Below are 23,793 nucleotides of genomic sequence, written 5' to 3'. Positions count from 1 at the left end.
ACTCGCCCAGCAGTCATGCCGTCACCCAGGCAGATATGTTGATCTGACGCCCCATTCCAAAGCACCAGCGCTCACCCAGCAGTCTGCTGTCTAATGCCAAGATTAAAAATCACACCTGTGTGAAGTGAGGGGCGCTCTTATCATCGTACATCATCATGCATCATCTCATGATGGCCAATCAGAATGCCTGTTGCCTGTGATTGGTTAGCTGATTTGCTCGTTTACATATGACGTAAAGTTTCCCTTCAATGTCAATGGCGGTTAATGTTTTGATGTTAAATGTACGTCATATTTAGCGGAATTCTGACGTCATTTCTCCGTTCATTGTCATCGTACATCATCATGGATCATCTCATACTGGCCAATCAGAATGCCTGTTGCCTCCTTTCATTGTCAATGGCAAATATTGAGACGTGTGGGGACACGATTTGGCGGACATTTGACATAATTTCTCCTTTCATTGTCAATGGCAAATATTATTATTATTATATTATTATTATATTACCTGTGTGAAGTGAGGGGCGCTCTTATCATACATCACATTCCGTGCTCAACCAATCAAATCATCACAAATGTCATTCCAGCCAATCACAATTTGCGTCTTCACTTTTCTGTCCTCACTTTTGGCTTTAATGTTTGTGACACTAAAAGTTGTGCATAGGAGGGGCTAGCGCCCCTCAAAAATAAACAACATTAAATTCAACTATAAATGCCATAAATGTTAATTCAATGACATCGTTTCAACATTTAAGTTTGATCCACCATCAACCTTCAACCTTAACCAGAAATCAACATAATTCAACGTGGTTTAACAACTTTTGTTGTCTGGGATGTCAGCATTGTGGTCAGTATCATGTTAGTATAATGTCAGTATCATGTTAGTATGTATGGAAACCCAGGTGAACGTCTGTCTGCCCACGAAGCAATGGAAACTTGACAAACAAACAAACAAAGTAATACATACATACATGTATGTATACATGTATGTATGTATGACGGTGACGTCCAACAGCCAATAAGGGACCACCATTCTTGGTGATTCAATGGTCAATAACGGATCTAAAGGATTTAGAATAGCAGAGCTCTATAGGACTCAGAGCAGCAGTCGTACCCAGACAGCAGCAGAGAGCTGTAGGACTCAGAGCAGCAGTCGTACCAGCAGCAGTGAGCTACTTGTGTGCAAGGGAGGCGCAAGTTGGCATCTCAAGAGAGAGTGCATTTCTAGTTGCTTTTTGTCTTTGTTAGGTGCTAGGCCTATACCCTGGTCTGCAAATGTAGGCTATCTTTATGTAAATTTAAGTAAAAGACAAAATAAATAATAATAACATAATAATAAAGGAGAAAAAAATAAACTTTGATAATGGGACTGCACTTTGGGCATCAATCCTGAATCCTGGCCTAGTATGCCAGGACCCTGGCAGTTAGAAAATTGAAAGTAACAAAAATGCAGCAATTCAAAATTGTAGATTATATCTAGATTACATTGTAATAAAATAACAAAATATAAAGTTAAATAATAATTAAAAAAAACTTTTAAACGGGAATGAAATGAATGACTTGGAGTGTACTGTGAAGATGCTACCCTACTTGTGTTCTTTGCGCGGTGGGTTGTGGGTGTGAGCGTAGAAGTAAAATGGCGGACTTGGCAAACGAAGGTGAGTAGTGGCGGTGTGAGAAAACAAAACAAAGGCTACGGCGTTTATACACGAAACGTGTACAACAATATCACTGGCAGTGAATGAAACAGCAGCTACGCATCTTTGTGATTATTAACCGGCATGGACGTATTGTTTTATTTGAGGCTCTGTTGCGTTTGAAAGGCAACACAAACGTTAGCTTACATTAGGGCCTCGGCTATTACCTGGAATGAAATTGCGTGCCGTTAGGACGCCGCTAGCTGGCTAACTAATTCCTGGCACCATGCATGCACCGGGTTATTTATAGAATAGTGTCTGGTATGGTGATTTAGGGGTAGACTAGACTGGTTTGTGTTGTCTCCCAGAGGTCGAATCAATTAGTTAATGTTGAAAACTTCTTAGTTGTGAGGGGGTTTCTGCAGTTGCATTTCAGGCGGGTAGATGGAATAATGCAAGCCAAAGCAGAGGGGACGACTCAGTCTAATTGCTGAAGAGCGATCAGATGGCATTTCCTTTTTATTTTCGTGTTGCACTAGTGTCGTATTGCTTGTTTGGGCAACTATTCAGCTATGTCCTCTGAGGAGCTTGGTTGTTGCATTGCATGTCATGAGATACGAGATGACTCATGGGCCAGCAAGCGCATTACCAAGCTAACTTTAGCCAATCAAGCTACCAGTAGAGTAGAGTAGACAACCGATGGGGGTGGCGGCTATGTGCTGGAACGGATCAGATGGCAAACATGTTTGTAACGTTAGTTCATGTAAACGAACGTCACGCGGGTTATTTGGGTTACGGTTGTAAGACTGTACACACATCTGGGTGCCTGCATGATGCATGGAGTGAGGATACATCACATAATTGTGCAATATGGGTTTATTATTCCATGTTTTTTGCCATAAATTTATGTTATAATTCGGTAATCTGGCTCAGCCTTGAGGGTTTGCGCCAGTATTGGTGAATATATCTCTAGGTCCATGTGTATGCAGTGCATTCTTGTTCCATCCGAGCAGGCACTTGATGGGTGTAGCTACACTAGCTATGGGGCTAGCCTCTTGAAATAGGCTTATCTCTGTCGGACAACAAGCCGTTGCTTTAATATGACATGACGGATTGGGTGTTAATGCAGTATAGTATACTGTCATGATGATCCCAATAGTTGCTCCTCTACCTCTAGTGTTGTGTTGACAGTAGTTTTCATGCAACGTATCAGCGCTGAGCTGAATTATGTGCTCGTATGTGCTCGTGTAGCACAGACTGTTTTGGTACTTGGTAGCTATTTATCCATTATCACCCAATTACAGATCATGTCAGTTCATTTCATACTGAACTGGACTGAATATTGTTTAATGTGGGACAAAAATTGGTCCCCTTTTCTCTTGGTTTACTTAAAGAAAAATGTTTATAGAAGTAGCCTCCCTGTGCAGAATTATCTCTGCCAGGCTAAAGGCCAGTGATATTGTTTTCACGTGTGTGTGTGTGTGTTTGGGGCTAATCTCACAAACTACTACACTGATCAGTGTCACATTTCTTGTGCACGGTGCCAGTAGGCCAAGTATTGATTATGTTTGGTTGTAAGTGTTAGATATACTGAACAATTTACCCATTTCCTATGTATTCTTTGGTTCTTGCAACTCTATAAATGGCCTCCTAAATCTGTGGGAGGCTGCTGCCAAAAAGCATGCATATTAAACCCTACCTCCCTCTCTGTTGTATGTAGTGCATGCAATGACATTGTTATCATTATGCCTATGTATGAAAAGGCACAGGGCTGGGGTGAAAGTATAGCTCTATGAAAAGTGGAACTATGATCCATAAGGGGCGCCACAGATGAGAAATGTGCAAAACTGTTTGAATTGGCTGTAATTGACTTGGAAGTTGAGTTGGAGCAGACCTTTTTATATACAAAATGTACTGTATATATTATGGATCCAATGTCCAATCACCCTCAAAATTGTTGACACAGGGCCTCAGCAGGGCCTCAGCAGTGGTTCCCAAACTTTTAAGCTCAAGACCCAAAAGAGATTTACACCCAAACTAATAAAAATAGCAGACCTACTAGTTCACAACGCATCACTTCAGGCCATGGTGTGTTGTGAGCTTGTAGATCGGTTATTTTCACTACTTCTTAAACACTCTGACTCTGACTCTGTACAAATCTAAAGGTATTTACAATCAGCATCCTTTGTCATAATATAGCCAGAGCTCTGGGCCAGAGCCCAGGCAGACTGTAGTAAATAAAGATTTGATATAATTTTAATTAACCAGATCTGTAAAGGTTTTATTTTGTGCCCAAAAAAGTGGATTTTATACAAAAGGTGGGGTTCTGTTTTGAGACGTTTCCCACCAAGGAGAACAATCTTTCAACATAAAGCTGCCTTTGATTCGTTGAGTAGCAAAATTGTCTACTTTATTTTTTACTACAGTTGGAGGCCTCACACGGTAATGGAAGTTTCTCTTTATGGGAATACCTCCGCGTCTGACCGATCGTTAGAGAGAACTCTCTAACGTAACGCTCTGGATCAGAGCTAGCCTTTCCCTGTGCCTTTTCGTACATGGGCATAATGACAATGTCAAGGCATGCACTACACACAACACAGAGGGAGGTAGGGTTGTGCCTTCTTGCTGAGATTTGAGCTTCAGGATAGGGCTGCCACTGCAACTATCGGATATTTGTATGTGTCGAATTAACACGTTGGTCCATTAGTTATTCGGACTAATCGATTTATAATCGTTTAAAACTAATCGTTTAGTCCATACATTAACTAGCCCAGTGGTTCTCAAAGTGGGGTCCAGGGACTCAAATTTCAAGGACCCCATAACTGTGTACAAATTAAACCAAATGGACCCTTTATGGTTCTATTTGTAGTTTTGTACACAGTACACACATGGGATCCTTGAGTTGAAATAAAAAAATTGAGAACCTCTAAACTAGCCCTATTGGACTTCATGGTCTATATGATTGTGTATTTAAAGACATGTACAACATGGGGTGCCTTATTCATTTTATTCATCTCTCACAAAGCTGAAGTGTTCATCTCACACAAAGCTGAAGTGACAAAGCTGAAAAATGTGTATTATTCAGAAGTCAAAGAAGATGTTAATGAAACAATGACTGCGCTAAGTTAGTTTACATTTCATATCAACAGTTCAACACCATTATGCATTCCTGCAACGTTCACCTAAGAAACAAAATAACAATCTAAATCAAATCTTTATTTAGATGATTAAATGTTGCAGCCCTACTCCTCTGAGTGCCCCTTTATTCTTTTTTAAGATATTAATTTTGGCTTTTTCTGCCTTTATTGATAAGTTGACACGGTGGCACAGTCGATTCCCGCTGGGGACGCTGTGGGTACTGGGGGCATGTTCTCTCCTCCGTGTCATCAGTGCCCATACCAGAGGCGGGTTGGTGAAAGGGCCTTTCTGTGTGGAGTTTGCATGTTCTCCCCGTGTCCCCTACGGGAGGTACCCTCACAAAAAACATCCTGGCATCTAAACTGCCTCCCCCTGGCCAGCCGGGGCGCCTGATGGAGGGGAATGTGTTCCTTCCACGCGCTATGTCTGGCCTTGTGAAACTCCACTGTGAAAAGAAGCAGCTTGGACTCCTCATGCATAGGAGGAAGCATGAGGTCAGTCCGCTGCCCCCCCAGTTTGGCAGAGGAAGTGTAGCGCCCAGGATTACATTAGATAATTGAGACTGGGTGAAAAAAATGGGTTGCATAAATGGGTTGGGATAAAAAAAAAAGAAAAGTTGAAAGTAGACTGGAGAGATATGGGGGAAGACACGCGGCAAAGGCCGTCGGGATCGGGCGTCGAACCCGCGGCACGGTTGAGCTAACCGTCCGGGCCTGAGTGCCCCTTTCTATTGAGTAATGTTACTATTGAGTAATGTTACTCCCTGATTCCCCTTTGGATTGAATTCAGTTTGGCACTAATCTGCTTGATATCATTCATGATGCTATCTAAGCAGTATGGTGTCACAGGCTCCTAATTATAGCCAGCTGCACAAGAGAAGTGGCACAGTAAACCCACAAATTTGTTTGATCTGCTGCAGAAACAGTGTAATATTGCAGCGGTTCTCAAACCTTTTCATATCAAGGACCCCCAAATTGATGTGCATTTGGCCACAGAAGACTGTTTGGAAATAGCACATCAGTTAAAGTGGTTAAACTGATTTTGATGCTATCTTAAAAATAATTTAGAATCACTGTTTAAGATGTTCTTTTACATGATTAGAGGTCATGATATTTTGATCTGATATGGTATCTATCTGAGGCATCTACAATTCTGCTGCCAGACTGAATTTCCTGAATATGCACAATTCTTTGCAACATCCAAGACAATTATGTTCGTGAGTGTTGCCTTAAACTACACAGTCCTTGTAAATGCTTCAGCAGTCACCCTTTAACTATTTTTGATGCGAAAATTAGGCCAAGATGTTACTGGGGTATAGCCTGGGCTATTTATGTTCCAGAAATAAAGTGGAACTTGTCAGACAAATTCTTTGTCTTTTCCTTTTAACCTGTATAACTAGCTTACATCTTTTCTTAACAGACAAGCCTGCCATAGCCCCTCCTGTGTTTGTTTTCCAAAAAGATAAACTACAGAAGGTAAGGCTTCATATGTTCAAATGTGGATCTACACCGTGTGATTGCAGATCATTACACCCCTTCACTTTCCCCCCACAACTTATTGTAAAGTATGTTATGGTTAGAAAGCTTAACCTATCTACCATACCATAATATAGTATGGTAGATAGGTTAAGCTTTCTATGTCTCGGAGTACAATGAACAAGACTTAAACTGAAATGTCCAAATCTGTTGACCTGATGATGTTACAAACTAAGCCAATTTATACAACAGGTCGTTTTGAGGAAGCAATCTGATCAGCTTTCTAGGCGTGCTTCAAACCACATTATTTCAACGCCTAATCAAAACAAACAATTCAGCCGTGCTTTTCTCTCAGAGCGCAGCAGACTCGGTGGCTAGGCTAGCTAGTTTCTTGGGACATTTGTGGTCGTAGTGACTTCATCTGTCATCTGTCAAAAAAAAATTCAGCGATTCTTAGTTTTAAGGGTAACTGTTGTACAATTGCAATATTACACTCGAGGGGGTCGTTTAACGTCATTAATGCACGCCTGCAATGCTGCGAAAGCAGCGCAGAAACCACCCCCTTGTGTAATATTGCTTAATTCATTCTCAGTATGGGACAATGCTCTCTGCCTTTGCTTGTATCTAGCAGCAGTTCTGAATTCTCTTTTGTTGTATGCTGTATCTCTTCTTTATTTGTATTTGATCAACATTTCATTAGGTCCATTTGCACTCTTACTTATGATAAATAACCTGCCATATGTTGCCTTCTGTCACAGCGGTCGGCGGAGGGATCGAGTGCAGAAGATGGAGAAGGTAAATTTCATGTCCAAATGAAGACTGACCTTTTCTGATAGCTTTTACAAACATCAGTATGAATCATCTGCTGGGGTCATTTGGAGCATCTGTGTGTATGTTTGCTTCTCCCCAGATTCAGACAAAGACGAGGGAAGCTACTGCCCCCCGATGAAAAGAGAGAGAACCTCATCGTTAACACAGCAGTTCCCACCCTCACATTCTGGTAAGGGCAAAGCAAGCAAGCCATTTTACTTTTTACTGTTTGTAATCTAGACGGTGATTTGTATGCAGAGCATCACGTTTGTCCTTTCTTTTGCAGTTCCCAAGAACAATGTGTTCATGCCCTCAAGTTTCTGCCAGTCTCCTACTGAACTCCAGAACTCTGACTCTGAGCCAGGTGAGGCATCTCAGACGCCACTCATTTTGCTTCCTTTAAGCAGGCTCTGCTGTAAGCAGTCGTGCCTTTTGAGAACCAGTGTAGGATGAACGTCTTGTGTTGTAAAGATTACATATGGCACACTTTTAACTAACAAGCATCACAACAAACTAATAACTATATTTATTGAAAACGGCACTGAGGAAGGGATGAACAAGTATTGAGAATGAGGGGATGAATTGGGCCCAAGTTGTACAGCGAGTGATTGGAGCCGAGTAGTTGTCTCAGGGAACCCGAGTTGAGTTGATACTCAGGTCGGATTCACCGTCTCGTTTCTCAGGAGTCGTAATCATAGACATAGAAACTAAGGTAGACGCCTCTTCCGGCTCTGGGGCGAATGCTCCCAACAGGGGGCAAGCTTCCACATTGGTGCTTCACAGAAGCTTCCGCATGCGTCACAGAGCAGATGTTCGGGTCTGATAAGTCCCGGAAAAGATGCGCTGTGATTGGGTCACTTGAGTGGCAGCGTAGCGTAGGCGTGCCTTCCGCACTTCCGCCCCATAGTGTAAATTGTTCTGCCCTCCTGTCGATACACATGGCTCCAACGAACTTCAGCGACCAATGAGGCATCTATTTATTTTAATATATATGGTTGTAATGTTGAACTATTTCCTCCTGTCGTTCTGTACTCCGAGAGAGAGAGAGTGCCAAGAAAATACAGAGAAAATGTTGGGAGAGATGGATGTGAGAACTGAGACGGAGAGGTAGAAAGGTGTTAGCCACACTTACATCTGCTGGAAGCCTGGAACTCTAATTTAAGGTGTTAGAAACATGATCTTTGTTACCAAACTAAACCTGTAGCAGCTTGCAGTGTCATGCGTGTGTGCATTTTTAGAAGGAAACCCTGGAACTTGATAAGGTTTGATTTATGCTCGTCTGTGATTATCACTTAACACATGCCTTGTTTAAAACAAATATTTCAGTAGGGAGCCATATCATAAATTGATGTACAGTGTCATAGTCAAAGCTGCCTATGAGATGTCACTATGATCTGTACGGTTCATGATGATTTTTTTTATTGATACCCCCTGGGGAAATTCAGGCGCCAAAGGAGTATTCTTATACTTGTCAATTACATTGGAGGGTGCAGGTGTTTTACAGCACATATAGCTAGCACCTATAAAAAAGCTTGGGTAAGGCCTAATAAAGCCACTGATGTAGGTAGAGTACATTATGGAGGCGCTCGAGGCCACCATACTATGGCACAAAATTAAGACCAAATTACACCTCTAGGTTTCAACAGCATTGTCTTGGTCATGAGTTCCATGTCCGTAAAGATGGAAAGGCAAATGGAGGGTAACCTTAAAGGTTGCCCATGAAAGTTCCAGTTTTAGTGTTTTTACATTTCTGCTATGTCTTTTCGTTTCCTCCCACCAGAGGAGAAGCCTGTGGGTTTCCGTTTAAAACCACCGACTCTCATACATGGACAGGCACCGAGTTCAGGTGGGTGATCAAGTTACATTTATTTTAAACACTCTGTTTAACAAGCAGATTCTTCACAAAGTGTTACTGGAATGATTTGATCTCAGTCTGACCTTTTGTTCTTTAATATATCTTAACATTGGGTTGTTTTGAGTTGACATAAAAAATGCACGTTAGGGCTGAACAATAAATAGAATTGATATTGCATTAGAGGTAGGCACAATATGCGCATACATTACGAAGGTTCACTAAGACATTGAATGTTTCACTGTTAAGAATCACAGGCAATCACTAAAGTATGCTATATAACAACCCAATAATGACAAACCTCACCACAAATACCCATACTTACACTTGATGGAAAAGTAGCTAAGTAAAAGCAGACTGAACTGCATATATTTAAAAGGGATGACATGTTTTTAACCAAGCAAATTAGTTAGCATTAGCAATGTTCACAATGAAAGGAAATGTCCTGTCAGGAATTTGAGTACATTTCATGGTCTTTAAAATCTGCATGATTAATCATGTGAGGATAATTATGCAGTCTTGCACTAGTTCAATAACTTTTTCCTCAAAAGTATTAATCTTGAGCCACAGTCATATTTATATTTGAATTGTAATAGAGCGTCGCAGTCCCGCCCCCTACCATGGACCAGGAAATGAATCCCAATGCATTTTTCCCATAAACATTTCAGAAAGTATTTATTTAAAGACGGTTACGCCACGGACAAAGCCAACTCGAGTCGTGACAACTCATGACAACACAAACAATATTTTGGACCAAACAAATAATTACAAAGAAGAAAAACAACACAAAAAGTGTTGTAACCTGCCGTTTTTTTCTTCTTTCTAATTCTTTTTTCGGCCCCAAAAATTGTGTTTGTTGTCATGATTTGTCACGATTCAAGTTGGCTTTGTCCGCGTCTTTAAATAAATACTTTATGAAATGTCTATGAGGAAAAAGAACGGAGAATAATTTCCTGGTCCATGGTAAGGGGCGGGACTGCGACGCTCTATAGAGGGGGCACGGTGGCACAGTCGGTAGTGCTGTCGCCTCACAGCTAGAAGGTCCTGGCTTCCATTCCCGCTGGGGACGCTGTGGGCGCTGGGAGCATGTTCTCTCCTCCGCGTCATCAGTGCCCATACCCGAGGAGGGGTTGGCGAAAGGGCCTTTCTGTGTGGAGTTTGCATGTTCTCCCCGTGTCCCCTAGGGTAGGTACCCTCACAAAAAACATGCAGTAATCCTGGTCTCTAAACTGCCGAACGATATTGCCTCAACGACTCGATGCGGTTGCCATACAGGCAAAGCATTGAATGACCCAAATTAATGAAACCCAGGCTGCAATCGTGTCACAACCAACCATATGATTTGGACGAATTGCTGCGAGGGGGGTATCCAAAAACTAGAAAGATCTACACACCAACACCGTTAGAAGTTTGACTTCTAAGTATACAGCCTCCTTTATTCACATTTACGCTACAATAACGTATTGGACTGGTACGTATACTAGTGGTCTACTCATTGAGTAGTCTAGTCACATTTAATTATATAGCACATTTAAAGACAACAGGAGTTGACTCAAAGTGCTTTTCATTTGAGGTAGATGACCAAACAAAAAGCATCATAACCATATTTAATCACTAAAGTGTAAAACGCATGAATCACATGAAAAATTATAAAACTAAAACAAAGTTGTCAAGTGAAGAGAAACTGGACAAAACGGATACAAACACTGTAAAAAGATTTTAAAATGATAGAAAAACCATTGAGTATAAATTATGGGGCAACCTCACATGAGGCTAAAAGCAAGAGGAAAAGGCGGGTGGGATGCTCCGATCAGGTTTTTTGGGACCGATCACCGATTGTTTTTCTCATGTTCGGCCGATACCAATCTTGTGCATAAGTGAATATTTCGAAAATTATTATATGTCAAGACCCACGTCAAAACTTCCTGCGTGTGGGGAGGAAGGGGAGAATGTTTAGGCCCGTCACAAAAATGCTAAATATTATACTATTAATCTGATTGAAATACCACTTAAATGGTGTAAAAGATCGGTTCCCTAAGATTGGTACCCTAAAGTACATCAAGACATTCAAATAGGGCAAGCAAAAATCTGAAGATGCTGTGCCACTGCATCTGACTTGCTATGGTCTTTGTCAAATTTTAATCTAGAATGCATACGGCACCTTCAGAACCAAACGTGTTAACTCTTTGTGTTTCAGGGGTCCCGAGTCAGAAGCCCAAGGAGCTGCAGCGCAGCGTTCTCCGCCCGGCCGTGCTGCAGCCACCTCCGTCCAAGTCCCACGCAGAGTCAAGTAAGCAAAAACCTTGTCTTAGAACATGTTGAGTCTATTGGCATAAACGGATACCTGTTTTATCTTTGTTATGTGCCTGTATATCTGTCTTTACTAAATTCATATTATCTCCACATTGTTTTTTGTTTTTTTTGTCTACAATTTAATAAACACAACAGGCAAAACTCAGGCAGAACGCTGGGACCAAACAAATCGGAAAATGGATTGATAAAAGCCAATTGAAATATATTCAAATTTCCACATCTTATTTTAAATGCCACAGAAAAGGTAGTGCAGTCACTACAGAATATCCTGTAAAATCAGCCCTCACTCTCACCCTCTCTCTCCCCTCCCCCTCCCTCCCCTCCCATAGACTCCAGCTGTGGGACCAACGGAATGAAGAAGTCATCAGACGGAGCACATGGGACCCAGTCCCTATTTCTGAACAACACGGAGCACTTGGCCAGCTTGGCCAAATCACAGGTGAGGCGCACAGACTGTTCAATTCTATGCTCTCAGCTGCAACAGTTTATTTATACATTTAAAGCTGAGGAATAAAAAACACGAATAACAACATTAAGGTGATTAAATTAAAAAAAAGTGCGGGTGAGATGGAAAAGACTCATTTGGCTGTTATGAAGTGGCCATGATGTGCGTCTGTCTCCTTCTAGAAACATGGAAATATGGAGGAAGATGAAGCAAGTGACAACATAGATGAGAGCGGAGGGGAAAAGGAGTCTGATGTAGCGTCCAGTTTTGTATTTGGTCAGAATATCAAAGACAGAGCAAAGGTTTTCTCACATTTTGATTTCTCTTCCTGATTTGTATTCCATTCCCCAAATTGCTTTGTTTATCCTGTTTTCTTTTAAATGTATAGAGCACCGAAGTCTGACATCGATATCGGTAGAGGGCTCTAAGTCCACGGTTTCATGTACTTTTTATTTGCATTGTAATCCCCATAGGGGGATTTTAGATCGCCTCATATAAGAACTGCGTTTGAAAAATAAACAAATCATCCCAGCCGTTACACTTATATGGATATGAAGAATCAACTGACTGAGAGAAAACGCTAATGTTACTGCTGCTGAATTAGTTACATTTTTGCTAGAAACAGACTTTCAAAACACACATCAAATATGAGTGCCTGACTGTTGTAAAAGATACAGAGACACCTCCCTGACAATAACGCAGAGACAGTTTGTTTACTTTTGGACCACGGTTTTAAGATGACCCCATGTTATTCTCCATAGAGAAAGTACTTCCGTGAACCAGGGGACGAGCGAGTGACGTCAGTACTTCGGTGCTCTATTGAGTCATTTTTTAAGTTTTGTGTTTATACCCATGGTCAAGGGGATGTTCACACTGCCTCTGTCATGTGCTTCCATTAACACATTGGATCCCTAGGATAGGTACACTCGTCCTATAAATTAATTATGCTGGGTACTCATGACGAGCAGGCTCGTCTTAAGGTGTTTGATATCGCCATAAGATTGCCTCACCCCTGAGGCAATCGACAACAACGGGATGTATAATTAATTCTAACGCGACTAGCGACGGGACCGCGTTGGCCCGTCTAAAACATAATCTTTGATTAGAATTGGACGGAATGATTTAGATCAACAGTTATTCACGTTTTAAGATTTTTAAGATCTGAACCGCTAAAATGGCGGGGAATATTTTGGGTGACGTCCCAACCGGGAATTACATCGAATGTTGCCCAACAGACGCTCCCAGCCTGTGGAGCGATGCTATCTGTTTTGATATCAATAAATCTCCGTCCTTTTATTAATCTCCGTCTTGAGCGCTGGGCGTAACTATTTGATAGGACGGAGAACTCCGTTTATGCCGCTCAGGGTGTTAACATGTCTTTCCTCTCTAGTTGGAAGAGAACAGTACAGAAGACAAGTTGAAGGACGGAGTAGCAGCGGATTCACAGTCAGAAGGAACTAATTACTTCTTACAATACATCTCCACCCCCAGGTAAAGTGTCAGGCTGGAGGACTGGTACCTTTCAACTGTTTTGATTTGAGTTCAATTCCATTATATTAAGTAACCCATTTACCCCCCCCCCGGAAGCAAAGATTTGAGTTAAAAACGTTCGCTCTGAAAGAATATATATATTCAAAGATTTGCGCCACATTTTTACTATTTTTCAATAGCTAAAGTATAACCTAATGCTTAAAACACCCAAAGGGGTTCCCGTTCACAATGGGTTAAAGCTGCAATTTCGTATCCTATCTGAGAGTTGAGCCTGGCTCTCCTGTGCAAGCGCCAAAGCACATTTGTGGATGAGAGGTATTGTCTCCACCAGGCTGAAGGCATGGGGAGACTATGTCCGTCCGTCCGTCCGTCCGTCCGTCTGTGTGTCCCTGTCTGTGAACAGCTAATCTCCAGGACCGCTGGCTGGATCGCAGCAAAACTACACACACACTCCCTGGATGCCAGAGTAGAACCTCTGCCCCAACATTTTCACATGGGCCAGTTATGGCACCACCAGGAAACCATCACGCAAATTGGTACACAGTACCAATGTCTGTGTAGTCATTCATCAAAATAGGTTTTTCAGGTTTTTCATATTCAATCCTGATTGGCTTCCAAAGTTTGTAGGAGTGCTCCATTTTGAACAAAATGTCTCAAATCATGACGATTTCCGTGGAATTCTTTTTAATATTCCAAACATCACACAAATCGGTATACATTATCTCTAGTCAAGTGATCGAGATGGATCCGTCTGACTTTTCATGCTCCATCCTGATTGCTGCTTTGGCCCCCAAAACCTACCTGACCTGGTGGACACCTGTGCTCCGAGGAGCACATTTTCTGGTTTCCATTTGAGTTTCACCTCTTGTCAACCAGTAGTGGTGCTACCTGACCACAGGATCTAAATGTCTCAATAGAATAGCAGTAGGAGATCTCCTCCAACCACCGCAGTTGTGTTAGACCCTTCCACTTTGTGTCGGGATCTTATCGTCCTGTTGGGGTTTATTTCTTAACAATGACCAGCTGGCCATCAATTATCCTGCTTATTACATGGCTATTACATAAAGAAATTAATCCATCGTCTTAAGGCGTTTGATAACGCCATAAGATTGTCTCGCTGTGTTTCATTTTTGGAGCCACTCCGGTTGCTATGTACGGTTGCCAGGGCCCTCCCCGAACTGTTTTTGTTTCTCCATAGCCATTAGCTTCTGTTTTAGTCGCGGCCTTTGCACGCTCCTTTCTCGGAAACTATGCCGCTGTCCGTTTGTTTTGAACTATTCACCGATGTTCAGAGGTCATTTCTGATTATCCGGTGACTCTAGAATCCGGTGATTCTAGAGCAAGGATTGGCCTTATTTTTGCTCGCTAGCATTAACGCTAATATCCAAGATAGAAGCCAAAACCGAGATTGTGTCGGGATCTTATCGTCCGGTTGGGGGTTATTTCTTAATGACCAGCTGGCCATCAATTATCCTGCTTATTACATGGCTATTACATAAAGCAATTAATCCATTGACCCAAAAGTAATAACAAAGGTTTCATTGCTGACGTTAATGAAAGTATTCCAATAATTTATGGCAGTTCACTTCCAGTGCAACTTGTCGTCCCGTAAAACAGGAAGTGTTGGTCAAATAAAATAGAATATATTTGACTGCCTTGTCTATTTCTCGCTTCAATGTTTGGCTGTAAACGACATTGCGTGCTTCTTTATGGCTGCCATGTTGGGTATGGCAACAATCAAGCAGCGCAGCAGGTGGCGCTCTGACTGAGCCTTCGATTAGACAGCGGTCTGTGGGCCCAGAGGTCATTATGGAGAAATAACACACCACTGAATTCAGTGATCAATCAGAAACAAGCATTCAACCAAGCTGTGTAATAAAATACGGTACTCATATCCACTAAAAGGTTATGGATTGCAGCTTTAAGTTATTCATGCCCATCCAGTTAAAAAACTAAAAGCAAACCGAAAGCAACCAACACAAATATGAAGTGTCGTCAGTTGATTTGTATTAACTCGTTTGTCACCTCTGCCCTTGCAGTTCAAAAAATCCCACAAATAATACAGATACCGGAGCGAAATTTGTCTTTGGACAGAACATGTCTGAACGAGTTCTGGTGAGTAGTTCTGTTTTATTTTTCTTCTGCTGCTGTTTTTTGTCAGTTTCCTTGTACCACACTGCCAAGCCTGTTAATAATATTTTTTGCATGAGTTCCTAATGCGGTATGTTGCCTTATGTCCTTTCAGAGTCCCCCCAAGGGTGAGTCATCAAATGAGGAATATAAAGACGTGTCGTCTGCTATTGTGTCAGAATCCTCCTCGCAGGAAGCCACCCCAGAGAAGGGTAAACGGCTTTGGCCTCAGACAATGCAGTCATAAATGCAACTAATACCACAAATCTCTGTACAAATAAAAGTCATTACGTTTCCCAGACCTGGACAAATAGTGTAAATTGAATATCACGGCACACGGTAGTCCGACATGCATTAGTCCGACATCCCGTTAGTCCAACATTACGTGGCCGGTTAAGACTCCACGTGCGGTTATGTTTAGGGTTTGGGGATAGGGTTACTGTCGGATTCATGGTTACTGTCGGATTATTGGGACGTCGAACTTCTCACTGACATTTTCAGTCAAATATCAAATTTGGATACTAGTTTAAATGTCAAACGACTATTTGAGCTACAAAAATATGTTATACTGCAACTTCCCTCTGTGGCCAAGTGCTGATTTTCTTTTCTTTTTCGTACATAGTGAACAGTGTGACGGAGTCTTTGGAGGAGTCTGCAGCAGCGTACACCAAAGCCACAGCCAAGAAGTGCATCTTAGAGAAAGTCGATGTGAAAACGGGCGAGGAATCGGAAAGCAATGTATTACAGGTGAGGCATTCGATGGTCCTTGTCCTTGTCACGTAGTTAATAAGTATGCAGTGAAAGCAGTTCACTGCAAGCAATGTATTACAGGTGAGGCATTCGATGGTCCTTGTCCTTGTCACGTAGTTAATAAGTATGCAGTGAAAGCAGTTTTGAGATGTATGGTTTGTTTTCCCTCTTTGTTTCTTTAGATACAGTGCAAGTTATTTGTGTTTGAGAAGCTGGCTCAGTCGTGGATAGAGCGGGGTCGAGGTCTACTGAGGCTCAATGACATGGCATCCACAGACAACGGCACGCTACAGTCACGTCTAGGTAATCACACTGCAGAATATTAAGTCAATGGAACTTTCTCACTTGTTTTTTGTATTTACCTCTTTTTTTCACTGTCACGCCAAGTCATTGGCCTTCAATTTAATTTGGTTTTCAACCGTTTATTGTGATTCAACAAGCTTCTCTGGGCGGAGTTGTTACAAGAGGCTTCTCATGAGGTCAATGCCAATTGATCCCAGTCTAATTTGTCCGTCTCCATTTTTGTCTGACATGGATGATCCATGCATAACCTTTGCAAAGCCTCATCGATCACCACATCATCTGCTAAGGTGTTTTTTTTACAGGAGAGTTGTAAACTTGTAAAGATCAGCGAATCAGCAGGACCATGAAATTATATTATATTATATAGTATTGCGATAACGACAACAATATTCAGTTGTAGTTTAAGCCTAAGGTGTGTATTATACACACATTTGAACACATTTAGGCTGGTTAAATATATATATATATATATATACTGTGTGTGTGTATATATATATATAGAAAATGCAACAAAAATGTAGTTTAGCATCCTGATGGAAAGGTGTCTCTCTCTCTCTCTCTCTCTCTATCCAGTCATGAGGACCCAGGGCAGCCTGCGGTTGATCCTCAACACCAAGCTGTGGTCCCAGATGCAGGTGGACAAAGCCAGCGACAAGAGTGTACGCATCACTGCCATGGACACAGAGGACCAGGGTGTCAAGGTCTTCCTAATATCGGTATGCTGTTGTAGCCCCGCAACTCAATGAGAGACTCCACAAGGTCTTTCTTTGCAGAGCAGGACACATCTGGACAGTTTTTCTCTGATAGCAATTTGACCCGACGGCATTGCCACATTGAGTTAGGATTAATAGACCAAATGTGCTCTGTGCGTCCGCAGGCCAGCTGTTGTCATGGGGGGTGGGGGATGTTTCCCCTCCGTCCACTTACATTATAAGTAAAGGTGTATGATATAATTTTTAATCTGATGATATCGGCCTATTTATGCCGTATTGGTATCGATGCGATCTCAAAATAACTTATTTTCACTGATGCTGTTGACGCATGAATAACATGACCGTCAATAGTTTAGTACTTGCAGAGCGGCCTGTCTGCCTGTCTCTTTAAGAGGCACAGCTGTTGAGCCCTTCACACACACGCTGCTGGGGACAGAGCACGGCTGCACGCACGGTGCATCGACACTTGGAGAGAAGCCGTTTGCCGTAATAGCAGTAGGCCTACTAGTCAAACAGCAAATAACTTAAGAACAGAACTTAGAGAAGGTTTCTTGTACATCTTAAATTAGTTTAGAGTAGTGAAGTGATGATATGTCTTCAACACGAACGTGATTGCCTCGTTAACATCAAAGCAATGAGCACTTTACTGGAGCGTAGCAACGGCTACTACAACACACAGTGAAATTTATAAGGGGCCAAGGGGGGCTGCATTAAGACCAGAGGCAAATTATTTTAGGCAACACACATAATGAATAACAGTGTAAGACTAATAACTTAAAGTTTCATAGGCCACATTAATGCATGTATAGTCATTTCATACTATTTTTCATCATAGCAGGGTTAGTGGGAGAGAGAGGGGCTTACCATCAACTTTCAACAGCAAAAGAAATGCAGCAATGAGCTATAAAAGAAAAACACTTGTCTCTCAAATGTGAACCTCTGTGCAATGTGCTGTATCTCTGGTTGAGCAGTGCTGTAACTAATTTAGTTACAGAGATGTTCTTATTTAGTTCATGTTGTACTCAAGCTGCTTATTTTTGTTAATGTTATGTTCAAATATCAATCAGCATAGGATTACAATACTCTGTTTTGTGTATTTTCTAATGTTTGAAGGCAGCAGAGGAATTTTTCAAAAGTGTCTAGTACCTCTAGTCTAGAACAAAATGTGTGTACTCATCTCATTTAGTAGTGAAAACAGACAATTGGAAAAAGAGTATATTTATTGATCGTTTGCATACTTTATTAACAGGCTTTGGGCCAAGCCCCAAGGGCCTAGGCTTGTTTCCATTGTGGTCCTCTGTATAATATCAGAATCAGTCAGAATCGGTATCGTCAGATACGACCCCGCAAATAATCGGATATCGGTCATAATGTCATAATCGTGCACCCCTAATTATAAGCGCGATCTTTAGCAGTGTTTTTCTCTGAATTTCGGTTCACCAGGGTGAATTTCAAAATAAAACTTCCGGTGAATGTCCTTTCACTGCAAATCAAACAACCGCGGCAGTGAATGAGTTGACGATGATTATGTGTAACCTGATTTATCCCAGAATAAAGGCACACTGAAGAAGGCGCACACATCAATTTGTGTGTGTGTGTGTGTACGTTTCACTTACTCGCCATCACTGTTCCCTCAGGCCAGCTCTAAAGACACAGGGCAGCTGGCCGCAGCACTGCACCACCGTATTCTGGCCCTGAAGAGCCGGGCGGAGCAGGAGGCTGAGGCTCCGGCAGCAGCCATCCTCGAGGCAGAGGTCCCCCAATCCAACGAGGACGACAGTGACGAGGATGAGGTGGCCAACACGGCCTCATCCTCTAATCCAGCTACAGGTTAGTCACTCTGGCCCTTTTTCCACCGGGGTTGAACCGGTTCGGTTCTTTCTTCCCGCCAAATATTGAACCAGTTCAGAGTGTTTCCACTGATTTTTTTTTTATTTTTTTCCCAAACCATAAACGTTCGTTCCCAATGTGAAACACAAAACGGTGGTTCAGCTTTGTAATTGCACGCAGTGCTTTGTGAACCGAGACGATATAAGTGAGTGTGTCAGTAGGTTGGAACTTGTCAGTGGGTTGGAACTTGGGAGGACGCAGACACACGCAACATAACATAACAGACAAACGATGCCGCAATTTTCTTTTGCATCTATCTTCAAAGAATGTGCAATGGTCTGATGAAGAAACGGAGTGTTTGTTGTCCGTATGGACATCTCCTGACTGTTTCAGGAGAAGTTGGAGAGTACCCAGAGAAAGGCCAAATTATATTCGGCATTGGTAGAAGAGTTGGCGAAAGCTGGGTTCACTCGAACGGCAGAGCAAATAATCAAACTAAAGAAACTCAAATCGGATTACCGCGATGCCAAAAAGGAGTTGTCCAAAAGTGGAGCAGGGTATGATCATTGAGCTATAAAAGGCTGATGCCTTTCCCTATTATGACATCATCGACGGGGCATTGGGACATAGACCTACAAACCAGCTGTTGATCCATACAGGTTTTTTGGATAAAAATAAATGTCTGCATTAACAGCATGAATGCTTGCAGATATTCTATGCGATCAACCATCTTGAAAGCATGCAGGCAACAAAAATACGTTTACATTAACACCTTGGATGTCCAAGCCGGAGTTCTCCGTCCAAGTTCAAGGTCACGGTCAAGTGCCCAAGCCGGAGATTGATAAACAAGACGGAGATTAATGAAAACAAAACCGTTCGCATCGCTCTAGAGCCTTGGAGAGCTTGTTGCCCGATCCGATGACGTGTCAAAAAGTGACACGTCATCGAAAATCTCCCCTGCCTGTTTAGCTGACGAAAACGAAAATCTTAAAACGATCATAACTCCCGATCTAAATCATCCCGTCTAATTCTGAAAAAAGATCCTGTGTTAGACGGCGCTCAGCAGTCCAGTCGCTAGTCGCGATAGATTTATTATTACCTCCCAAATTTCATCCCCCGCAAAACTATTCCCAGGGTTAAAGTGGGCTAGCCTGTTTTGTACCTGTTTTATACCCCAGGGGCCAGGGTATATGTTGAATTAGTCCATAATGGACTGGACTAGTCCATAATATACCAGTTTAATATTCAGAAGTTTGTATCACGTGTAATAAAACCTTTAAGAGCACAAAAAGACTAAGATATATTACAATAACAAAAATCCCAGGTGATCTTATATGAAGATAATTTTCTATTGTGGAATCTAGCCAATCTGTAGTTAAAGGAGAGAGTAATTTGTGATGCATGTTCACAGGGCTCGACTAACCTGACTCCGCCAGATGGGGCAGCAGAGAGTACACTGGGTTCCCCCCTCCTGCTCCCATCTGGGAACTCTCAGGCAGACTTGATGCCCGGCTCTCTGCTGCCCCATCTGGCGGAGTCAGGTTAGGGCTCGACAGCAGGTACTTGCATTTGCTAGTAAAAATAGTACAGTGTGAATTGTGAAATGCACTTTGTAGCACGCATGCCACTACAGAATTTGACCATTCAATTAAAGTTTTCATCAGGCCTGAAAATTAAAGCCCAGCCCTACCCTAACTTGGCCTTCCCGAGGCTCGGCCAGACCCTAACAATTACCATAATGTTAGGCCCGAAAACCCGAAAAGCCAGAGTTTTTAAAAAAAAGAAAAGAAAAGCCCACCGTGGGCATCTAGACAGTCTTGACAGTTATGTCCAATATTGTCCCTGTTCGCAAATTATGCAACTCTTTCATCATTCATCATGCAACAGTCCCGAAACAGAGTTTGACAACTGTCAACTTGGCTATAATCTAGTAGGCGTAATGTGCGTCACAGACGGTGTCCAAAATAAGACCTACATAGATGATGCTGACTGCTGAACTAGAGGTCAGCCAGCGAGCGATACCAAGTTAGCAACAACCACCACCACCACCAGAGCATTTTTGCTTATAAATGCCTCGCCTTGCTTATAAATTGACTTAATTAAAGAAAATCACACCTGTGTGAACTGAGCGGTACAATACATTTATTGTTATAGTTACTGTACTCTGTACTGTACTTATTTTTGGAAGAAATCTTTGAGAAATGACAGTTACCGTGTGGAGGTCCCCGGAACATCCAGAGCCCCAGGAACATGCCCAGGGGGCTGGCCCGGTTCCAGCAAGCCTTCCCTCTTCCGAAACGGTCGAGAAATGACAGTTAAGGTAGTTGCACACCGGCCGCGTTTTTCGGAAAACCGATGGAGAAACGCCGCTAAAAATCCGAATTTGCATCCGATTCGCGCCCGGTGTGTGGAGACCTTTACCGTTTGGTTTGTAGGCTAGAAATTCTAGATGGGCTGTCTGAAACAGCGCTCCATCCAACAGTAAATGCTTCAGCCTTATGTTCTTTTGCAAGTACGGTAGTCAAGCCTGAGATTTCCATACTTGACCTGATTAATTATACAGACCTATGTTATACCTAATTTTCCAAGCACTGTTAACCTCATGCCTCCTCCTTCCCTACAGGAAATTCAGAGGGAGGAGAGAGCCAGCAAGGAGCAGCAGGAAGCACATAGCGTCAACGCTGTATGACGGCCTGCTGTTAAGATGCTGCTGTTGGGGCATTTTACTGTAGGCATCTCAATGGACACCCCCCTTGACCAATGTGGGTCCTCCAGACCAGTACTTTTTTGGATATTTAGAAGTCTAGCTCCAGGAAATAACCCCTCCCTCCCTCCCTGTGCCGGAGTGTCTCACCCAACTCGTGCAGTTTCATCTACTCTGCATTCAGCGTAATATCTGGAGTCGTTACTGTCCCTCTCCCCCTCCGTTTTGTGTTTTATTTTTGTTTTCGAGTATTATAATTTTTTTTTTTTTTTTTTTTCGATAGCAAAAATAAAAGACTTTCAAAGCTTTTGGTTTGGGACTTGTCTGCTCATCATATTGATGAGTGTAAGGGTGTTTTTCCTCTACATTTAAAAAGAAAAATGTATGGCACATGTCAAGACTGCAGTTTCTACTACTTTGGGACCTTTTTACTTCACTCTCTACGGCTGTGCCTCTCGGGAGACACACTTCCAGAGGAGCTTCATTCACGATGTATTTGACTAATTGTACAGGTCGTTTCAACGTTTTAAGTCCTCCGCATCTGACAAGTGTAACTTAGGTGTAACACTTGATTTCACAGTGGTCTTATTCTGATAAAAAAAATAAAGATGTTTGTGTTAACTGATGAAAAGCTGTTTTAAGTGCATCATTCTGCTGTTAGTACTCAGTGAAAACCACCCTAACAGTGCAAGTGCTAATTTGTTCACGTTTCCACTATGATCAATATTTGCATCTTAAGTATGCACAGGAGGATGCTTTACTATTCTCTTCCACAGGTAGATCAACACACTAGAGTGAGGCCATTGTCAAATAAGTGTTGCCGTGATTTATCTGTCGTTTCCACGAGGCATCTTTAACACATATGCACTGTTTGTAAAGGCTAGCCAGGACCACTGAGTCATTGAAAATAGCAGTTTCTTATATTTCCTATTGGCCTACACTATAGTGAATAAAAGGACTAAACATGATGCTGGCTCCTAATGAAATGTGTATGAGGGCAAAAAGATTCACCTGTTCTCAGATTAATAAAGATGCATTCATCGTTCACCATGTTTTTTTTGTTTTGTTTTTTTCCTTTGGTTAAAATATTTTTGTCAAACCAGAAATTATTTCAACATTCACCGGCATTCTGCATGTAACTCATGTAACATTTTTTTTTTCTTTCCAACATCCTGAAGGTTTATATTGTGTTGATACATTTTTTATTTTGAAAATATTATAGAAACTTTTTATCAATTTTCATTTGGGGAAAAACATGTTTGAACACTTATTTTGTGTGGAAACGTTTTGAGTGATAACTGTAATACCCTTGAATGTCATGTACATTTGAATATATTATCATTTCGTAGCGCACCATGTTTCTCAACTCCTCCGACTGCCCCTTTACAAAATAAAACATTTTGGACAGACCCCATTTTATTTTTTCCCAGCAAGTTGCACAGTTTAACGGTAAATGGTGCATTTGTTTAGCGCCTTTATCCAAGGCGCTTTACATAGATTGTGCATTACATCATTCACACCGATGGTGGAGGAAACCATGCAAGGCTGCGGCACCAACCGGCACATCGGGAGCAATTAGGGGTTCAGAGTCTTGCTCAAGGACACTTCAACACTAACTGGGGGAGCCCGGATCGAACTGGGAACCTCGCGGTTGCCATCTTGCTGCTCTACCAGCTGTTCTACCCCTGAGCCAATTTGCTCATAAGCATTGGTGGAAGAAAGGATAAAAGTAGAACTACTCGTACTTGTTTACAGCCAGGCCCTGCTCATAGAACATTTCATGGTAGTGGTTCAATGCCTTGCTCAAGGGCACTTGAGTGGTAATTTTAACGTGCCGGTCCGGGGATACGAACTGGCGACCTTCCGGTATCAAGACCGCTCCGCAAACCGTTCGGCCACCACTGCCACAATGTATACAGCAAGCATACAGCAATCTGTTGTAAAGGTCTGAGTGAGGCCTTGGCCTACTTGAAATGTACAAAAGTATTCCATAAAATAATTGTGCCAAAAGTCAAAATACTATTGGATAATAACCGAAATACAAACTCACGATGCGTCGCAAAATAACATGTTTCAAATCATTGTACGGAAGTAAAACTATTTCACTGTGAGATGCAAGGGAGTAAGTATTGAAATACTCCAGTAAAGTAAAAAATAAAACACCTCAAAATTGTAATCAAGTACATTTCTTAAAGTAAATGTAAT

The 23,793-nt window shown here is 42.0% G+C and overlaps 1 protein-coding gene across 1 annotated transcript; it reads left to right on the top strand.

Annotated features, from left to right (window-relative positions):
• Positions 1-1,554: 1,554 nt before the first annotated feature.
• On the top strand, positions 1,555-22,997 carry ranbp3b (RAN binding protein 3b). Its single transcript, XM_079530474.1, has 17 exons — positions 1,555-1,655; positions 6,192-6,247; positions 7,006-7,042; positions 7,158-7,247; positions 7,344-7,421; positions 8,838-8,903; positions 11,107-11,199; positions 11,552-11,661; positions 11,850-11,969; positions 13,058-13,158; positions 15,198-15,273; positions 15,404-15,500; positions 15,911-16,035; positions 16,221-16,341; positions 16,915-17,057; positions 18,692-18,884; positions 21,508-22,997. The coding sequence occupies exons 1-17, from the start codon at positions 1,634-1,636 to the stop codon at positions 21,555-21,557; spliced, it is 1,578 nt and encodes a 525-aa protein (XP_079386600.1). The 5' UTR covers positions 1,555-1,633; the 3' UTR covers positions 21,558-22,997.
• Positions 22,998-23,793: the final 796 nt, after the last annotated feature.

Source organism: Electrona antarctica, assembly GCF_951216825.1.
Source record: "Electrona antarctica genome assembly, chromosome: 19".
NCBI lineage: Eukaryota > Metazoa > Chordata > Actinopteri > Myctophiformes > Myctophidae > Electrona > Electrona antarctica.
Note: the sequence above shows the minus strand (reverse complement) of the source record. Positions and strands in the feature narration are given on the sequence as shown.